Source organism: Euphorbia lathyris, chromosome 3 (assembly GCF_963576675.1).
Source record: "Euphorbia lathyris chromosome 3, ddEupLath1.1, whole genome shotgun sequence".
In the NCBI taxonomy this organism is placed as follows: domain Eukaryota; kingdom Viridiplantae; phylum Streptophyta; class Magnoliopsida; order Malpighiales; family Euphorbiaceae; genus Euphorbia; species Euphorbia lathyris.
The window spans coordinates 87,726,439-87,734,597 of NC_088912.1; the positions used below are offsets into that span (position 1 = coordinate 87,726,439).

The following is an 8,159-nucleotide window of genomic DNA, read 5'->3' on the forward strand; positions in this document are numbered from 1 at the left end:
AACTCGGAAGTAGCAACTCCTTGGTTATAATGCGTCTTGTCCAGCCTTACCACAAGCCATGCGTACTCCTCGGCTAAGAAGTTGCACTACCGGTTAACCACTTCTGACGAGGCCAACGCCTATGAGAGCATCAGTCACATGACATACGAGTACATATATAAGTTAAAGGTGGAATGTATGTCAGTTAGCGGTCGCTCCACCATCTTGCGGAACACCTTACGCTCGACAGGTACAAGGCAGAACGACCAAGGTCGTGAGACCTTGGGTCACTCAAGAAAACAATATATAAAATTCTGAAGTGACGGTTAAATAACATTTTTTTTTTATCAAACTGTCTAAAATACTTAACGTGTTATTAATATAGTTACAAAAAACCAACAAAAAATATACGAAACTGCTTTAATTTATTGACAAACGTATTTGGAAGGCCCGATGTGATAGTTAAGTAACAGTTAACCGAGTCTTTTCAAATTTTAAGTAACACCTGACTAAAATTGATCTTACTTGGAAACATTAGGATTACATTTGCATAATTTCATATATTATGACTAATCACTAACCAAACACCTAATGCTGCTTTTCAGATATAAAAGGCAAACAGGAGGTCACTAACCAAACATCTAAAACTTTCCCTTTTGAAATGAAAATACAAAAGGAGCATGAAAATGAGCAACCAAACACCCCTACACTTCATTTAAAACGTTTGGATTAAATTTGTTCTTTATATATAAAAAAAACTTACAAATAAGATAAATTTAATATTTTAAACTCGGTTAAACGCCTAAAAAGAACTGATACATATCGGAGCAAGTAGAAGATAGGAAAAATGAAGAGTTGATTCAAAAATAAAGATGCAAAACACAGATCCTAATAAAATTCTTTTACTTTGCCATCCCTACCCGCAATAATTATAATTCTACTTAAATTTCTACCACTATTCTTTCTCTATTTTATATCTGCTCTCTCCTCTTCTGATCTCTTCCGGTGCGACTGGATCTGAGTGAATTATTTTATAAAATCCCACTTGGTTCATTCAATCCGGAAGAGAAATCTACAATTGCTTCCTTTCCATTTAGGCTTCTTGGATCTGTCTACCAATACTCAATTTAGACTTTGTCTTGTCCTGCTTCCTGATTTTAGGAGTAATTAGGGTTTGTTTTCTGAATTTTCTTAGCAATTTGGATTTTTTTTTTTTTTGGAGCGATTAGACTTTTGGTGTACTAGTGAAGTTTGGGGTTTTTGTGTTTCGGATTTTGGTTGGACTGAATTGGAAGTTTGGTGGGGTGGCTTAAGTTTAAGTAGGAATTGCGTGCAGCCAATGCTGTATTTTTTTCATTGGTGTTCGAAGAATTTTTCGGTGAATTTTTTTGCGGTACCGGAAAAGTTAAAGCATCCAATTATCAATGTCTTGGGCAGGCCCGGAAGATGTCTACCTTTCAACTTCTCTTGCTAGCTATCTAGATAGTAAGCTTTCATCTCTTATCAATCCTTATACCCTGTGGATAGTAAGCTTGTTTTGGGTGTTGTTTTATTAAAAAGGTTCAATTTTCCTTATATATTGATTAATACTTCTTTGGGTTATTTGATTTTGATATTGATGATTTTTTGTGTCATTAATAAAAGTCCTTTTCTTTCCTTTTAATTTTTCTGTTACGATTGCAAAATTGTGTTCTTCTGAGGTTTCTGTAATCCCATTGTGTTATTTACATCTATATTTTTCTCTTGTTGTGTTCTCTTCAGTCTTTCCAATTGCATATTATGCCATAAACTAAAATCTTGGAGGGAGTTGAATTGTTCTGTTCATATGAATTTTGTCAAACATATGGGTTTCTTTGAATCTTAATTGTTTGGTCTAAAGCTTTTACTTCTCTTTCAGAGAAGCTGCTTGTGCTTCTTCGAGATGGCCGTAAGCTAATGGGAATACTTCGTTCTTTTGACCAATTTGGTATGTTTTTCTTTCCCTTATCTATCGTTTTACATATCACTATTACTCTGATTTTCTGAAAGAAGGTTAATGTTTTTCATGTGCAGCCAATGCTGTTCTTGAGGGTGCATGTGAAAGAGTAATTGTTGGCGATTTGTATTGTGACATCCCCTTGGGGCTCTATGTTATTCGGGGTGAAAATGTTGTTTTAATCGGAGAGCTGGTATGAAATAATTTGTTTTGATTCTTGTGAACTTATTCTTTGATATCATGCTTTTTACTTATAAAATTTCAATTTCTGTTAGGATTTGGAGAGAGAGGAACTACCGCCGCATATGACTGGCGTTTCAGCAGCAGAAATTAAAAGGGTAAGTACAACTGTTGTTTACTATAATTGAAATAAATAACATTTTCAATTCCTATCTGAAACACTTTGTGATGCCTTGTCATCTTGAACTTGTTGTCTCGAGAATTTCGCATTGAATACATAGTTTCCTGGTCCATATTCTAAAAGTATTTCTATAAATAACATTCGGCAATTCATAAACATGCTAATAAGTTTTCTGATTTGATATGGTCAATTGGATAAAAGGTTATGAGCGCAACAATTGTTTGAAAAAAATAGTCAGGAATCCATGTGGCTGTATTAAAATGTTCATTCAAATGAAAATTAGGCATCTCAATTTTGAATTGTTGATATCTAGTGTATGCATTTACTACTCTCTCACACACACATACTGATGTATTAACTTGCTTAAAGTGTACAATGTGGACATTTTTGTACCAAATGAAGAGCAAAGAAAATGTAATAAAATGTCACATTGGTAAATTGGATGATTTTTCTGGTTAGATATCTATACTTGAGAGTTCATGTGATGCCTTGTTGATGATGTCATACAACCTTCTAACTTCTAAGAAATGCATCATGTAATCTTGATATTTCGGTGTTGTTAGTTTATGTTCTTTCCTGTTGTTTCATGGTCAAAGCTGCCTCTGAAGAGTACTAGCTTCGTTTTTATACATAAATGATTCGTTTTCAAATAATGGTGTGATGGAAGTAGACATTCTATCAATTCCACCGTTGAATGCTATAACTCCTCCTAGACAGACTCCTTGTTGAAGCCTTGCTTTATATTAAAATACATTCATGGCCGCTGAATTCTAGCACTAGTGTAACATTATGACCCCTAAATTTTATTTCGTAGCATAAAAGTCCTTCAACTTTACATTGTACTAACATTAAAGCCCAAATCAAAGAAAATGGATTAGAAAATTAATGAAATGGTGACTCGGAAATATGGAGGGTTTATGAAAGAAGAAGAAAGTCACGTGACAAAGAGAAAAGGAAGGAGGATTAGGTGTCTGTGGTAGTTTTGTCTGTAGTGCAGAGGGGTTATTAAATAAGGGAAGCTGATGTGTTTAAGGGATCAGGAATTGTTTAGCTTATTTTGGGTTGCTAGCTTTGCGCTGGTTGATTAGCCATTACTTCTTTTGTCTACACTGATTGTAATCTATGATGCACGGAAACGGAAACCACATAGGAAACGGAAATGTGTAAATATTAAAAATATAGGGGCAATTTTATAAATTATTAAAAATGTACTAATATTTTAAATAATAATAATATGCAATTCTTATATATAACCAGTTGTTAATATTATACATAATAACATAAACAATATTAGTAAATAAGCTTTTGACTTCCTATTAATTTATCCATCAATATGCTTTACAAAGACATAATAATTTAGTGAACAAAAACACCCAATATTAATACTATTTTTTCACCAAACCACCCACCAAACTAAATCTTGTATAAAATATTATATTGGGATTTGGCATGTCTTGCAAATAAGAAATTGATTATATACAATTGAAAAACTAGAAGATAGTGTATGCATGTGAATGAAGATGAAGAACAACATGGAAAAGGAAAACACTTCTTGTCTTCTTGATAAATTGATAGCTGTAGTTAGATTAGATCAGAATTTCAGAAGTTCAAGCTTGAAGAAAATAAGGAAGAATGTCTTCAAAGTTCAAGCTTGCTCAAGAATTCAGAATTGTAGCAGAAAAAATAAGGTTAATTGTTTAGATAGAAGGAAAAATTATCATCAATATAAGAAGTTTGACTTCAAATAGGAAGTTTCAATATCCAATTTTCATACCCTAGTCCTATCAATATAAGAAGTTTGACTTCAAATAGGAAGTTTCAATTTCCAATTTTCATACCCTAGTCCTAGTGTGATACAGAATTGCAGAAAGAGCAATTTTTCGATTTGCAGAACTGCAGAAATTGGAGCAGAAACGGTTTCCAAAGTTTGAAACGCTTTTCATATTTTTCTTAATTACCGAAACGTGCCCGGAAACGTCTTGTTTCAGTTTCCGGGTGTTTCTGTTTCCTGTATTTCAAAGAAACGTTGAAACGCAAGCTGGGATGCGTTTCCGTGCATCACATATTGTAATACATTGTTTCATTGCCAGTGATATTTTGCTAATAGAACTTCTCTTAGTGTTGGCCATGTTTCTGTGTTTCTCTTATCCGTAGAACACATTCCTAACATAATTTACGGTGACATGGATAAAAAAAAGAGTTAATGAGGTAGTCAAACTTGTCAGGTCATTATTTTGTTAATTTTTTAAATGGATTTTTTTTTAGTTTTGGACTTTAGTGTTAGTATAATGTAAAGTTCAAAGACTTTTATGTCAAGAACTAAAGTTTAGAGCCCATAATGTTAGTAGCTAGCCCTATAGCTCAAGTTTGCTAGTAATTGTGAACAAAGGAACATCAGCTTAGTGTTGTGTTTCATCCATTTGTCTGTTCTTTTTGCAACTCTTCCTTCATTATACAGAAACTTTGCCAATATGTGGAAATTCTGTTCTCACTAATTTGGTTCTGTATCCTAGATTACAGAACATAAATGGATTTTAGATTTTTGTTTTAGCTTTGACCGAGGAAATGATATGCGGTATTGACATAATCTGCTCTTGTAGTGTAAACTTCAAACTGAAAAAATGTTATGACTTAAACTGCTGCACAGATCAGACTTACCCTCAATTTTGGCATTACTAGCATGACCGCTCCTGAATTCCAAAACCGGATATAAAAGTCACTGAACTTTGACATATAGTAACATAGAAGTCCCAATGACCATTGACCATTGTGAATACCGGTTGTCCACGTGTACCCCTCAACATTGACTTACTAGCTTGATGGCCCTTGAACAAAGGATTAGGATTTTGAGGAATTGTTTGTTGAATTAATGTGGAGGTGTTGAATGTTTGCAGGCACAAAAAGCAGAAAGGGAAGCTAGTGATCTAAAAGGTACAATGAGGAAGAGAATGGAGTTCCTTGATTTGGATTAGGAAGAGTTGATCCGCACATATTTAAGCGGTCATTTGATGTAGGTTTATGATGGTTGATTAGGTTTGGTGCCTCTCTCCTGTTTCTGTTTAACATTTCCAGAAAAATGCAGGGTTTATAGTTGGAGGTTTAGCAGTTCATATGTTGTTTCCTTTATTGTATTGGATTTTTAAGTTGTAATGTTTCTCTCTCTCTCTGTACAATCCTCAAATATTAGAATTGCCTTCTTGTAAAGGGGATTTCATGAAATTGCAAGATTATTTATGTCAAAATCTTTTGTTTTTCAAGTGGAAAGCTTTGAATTTATTTACTATAGATGGTTGAAAACTAATGTTGTTGTATACATTATCTTTCTAATTTACTTTTATTTGGAATATTTAAAATGTTATATACTTTTTCTAATTACTTATGTCAAACATATGTATAATAATTGATGTGGTATCGCCTTCTAGATGACTGAAACAAGACAAGAAAACAATCAAGGGGTCAAGAGTCGCCCTGCGACTCTGTTTCAATAGGAATGAATTGAATCTCTTTTAATGTACTATGTACCTGTTATTTATAGGCCAATTAAGTTGTGAGCCCTAAATGGAAGCCGAGGTTCACGTGGAGGCCAGTCAATGGTGTAAGTATGATGACAACTTGAATAGATTGTAACGGCTGCAACTGTGATTCTGTATTTCAATGCGTCGGACTCGAGTGTGAGTGTATATGATCTTGAGGCACCTTTTGACCGGTCCATGTGACTTCGGTAGTTACCATTGAAGAGGACTATACCTCATTGGGCCACATGTAATATGATTAAAAAATTTCTAGACTGAAGAGCTTTAGGACTTTGTTGCAATAAATGACCAAAGGTTGAGTTTCTTAGTTAGGACGTTGGCATATTTTGAACCGAAGTTATCTTTCAGTTGAGTTGTGCATTGAGAATTTTTTTCTAACTAAAAATTAGTTCTGATGTATATGATCTTGAGGCACCTTTTGACCGGTCCATGTGACTTCGGTAGTTATCATTGAAGAGGACTATACCTCATTGGGCCACATGTAATATGATTAAAAAAATTCTAGACCGAAGAGCTTTAAGACTTCGTTGCAATAAATGACCAAAGGTTGAGTTTCTTAGTTAGGACGTTGGCATATTTTAAACCGAAGTTATCTTTCAGTTGAGCTGTGCATTGAGAATTTTTTTCTAACTAAAAATTAGTTCTGACGTGTTTTTGCATGCCTTTTGCCTTACGAGAAAAGTAGGTGGAGATGCGAGATGGTGATATTAATTGCTGACATGCCACATGAATCTAAAACAAGATGTCATTCTTTTTGCATTTACAGCTAGAGTTTCGAATTCCCGAAATATGTCTTTTTCAGCATGCCTTTTCTTTTTAATTAATGCCATTAATGAGTGCATTTTCATTGCCGTTCTGACCTTTGGGTTACTTCAAAACGATGTAATAATTGACAAAATCCCTCTCTTTAAAACTCATCATTTTCTTTCAGAACTATATAAAAAGATGAGACTAACTTTCTGAGGATTTTTTTGACCTTTTTCCCCAATCCTTCAAGTTTCTTCAAAACTTAGTAAGTTTTTATTTTCCCTTTTCCCTCCTTTTGTTTTCTTTCTTGTATGGAAGGATTATAATGGAAGAACACTAAGAAATCTCATTCTCTAGAAAACCTTAAAGATTCAAGTATTTTATAAATATTTTGAATATTCTCATGGCACCTTGCAAGTCCAAATCTGGCAAGGATGTTGAAACATCAAAAGAGAGGAAAAAAACTATCTCATCTGAGCAAGTTAATCCTTAAGTCTAAGATCAACCTTTAGCTATAACTGCCCAAGATCTCATAGGTACGATGACTTTGTATTTGGGAGTTAAACTTAATGAAGGCCATTCTCCCCATTAAGGAACAATGAGTGTTCCAAGGTGTCGATGGAAACCTTAGCATTTTTACACTGCGAATGAAGTGGGTCTGAGGTTTCCTTTTTCGAACATGATGGTTCTTATTCTAAAAGATTTCAACCTCTGTCCGTGTCAAATTTTTCTGAACGCTTGGTTGGAGTTCCTTGCCTCTGTCAATGTTTGCGAAGATCTAGAGATCAATGTTATCGGGGCTTTCTTTCAGTCTAGATGGAGACCGATGAAGAAGATTACATATGACGTGACTTACTATCAGATGAACACTCGCCAAAGGGCATTCCTAATAGGCAAGATGCAAATCATTAATGATTTCAAGCCAAAGTGGTTTTTACTGAAGGGAAATCCTACCATTTTGGATGGCATTTACTTCAATGATTTTCCTTTCAGACCATCTAGAGTGAGGACCCCAATAATCAAGACTCATGGAAGCTCAAATGGGAACCGATGGATGAGGAGAAAGCTAATCACGAGCTTCTATTTAACTACTATGTCAAATGGAATTACAACGAGAGGTTGGAGATGATTCGAAAGAATATCTCATAGGCCCTTCATAATAGGAAGTAGAATATAGTCTATAAAGACACTAATGGCTACCAAAAGCTTTATAAAGGTGAATTACTTTTTAAGTTCATTTTTTTGTTTGTTTTATTTGCATGTACTTATGCTAACATGTCTCTTCGTGCCAACGTGATAGCCGTTGGAGGAGAATGTTGGATTCAGAACATTTACGACCATTGGGAAAGGATAAATTCTTCCAAAAACTCTTAGTTAAATTTTCAAATTTGATGTAACTTATGAACAATATTTTAATTTAATCATGAATTTATTTTTATTGGATGTTTTAATTGATTTTTTTATTAAGTATTGACTTCAGTTTCGAATGATGTGCGATTTGGAAATAAATTCCTCGTTTATCAAGCAATTTTATGAAGTTTTTAAACTTGATGTTAATCAAAAT

At 34.0% G+C, this 8,159-nt stretch overlaps 1 protein-coding gene across 1 annotated transcript; it reads left to right on the plus strand.

Moving 5' to 3' along the window:
- Positions 1-815: 815 nt before the first annotated feature.
- On the plus strand, positions 816-5,572 carry LOC136223464 (sm-like protein LSM1B). The gene is made up of 5 exons (XM_066011472.1): positions 816-1,464; positions 1,877-1,945; positions 2,032-2,147; positions 2,230-2,292; positions 5,210-5,572. The coding sequence occupies exons 1-5, from the start codon at positions 1,404-1,406 to the stop codon at positions 5,285-5,287; spliced, it is 387 nt and encodes a 128-aa protein (XP_065867544.1). The 5' UTR covers positions 816-1,403; the 3' UTR covers positions 5,288-5,572.
- The last annotated feature ends 2,587 nt before the right edge of the window (positions 5,573-8,159 follow it).

Excerpts from the sequence above, each read along its gene's own strand:
- LOC136223464 (XM_066011472.1), top strand. The coding sequence starts at position 1,404 with ATGTCTTGGGCAGGCCCGGAAGATGTCTACCTTTCAACTTCTCTTGCT. Across the intron at positions 1,946-2,031 it reads TCGTTCTTTTGACCAATTTG|CCAATGCTGTTCTTGAGGGT; the intron begins GTATGTTTTTCT and ends TTTCATGTGCAG. Across the intron at positions 2,293-5,209 it reads CAGCAGCAGAAATTAAAAGG|GCACAAAAAGCAGAAAGGGA; the intron begins GTAAGTACAACT and ends GAATGTTTGCAG.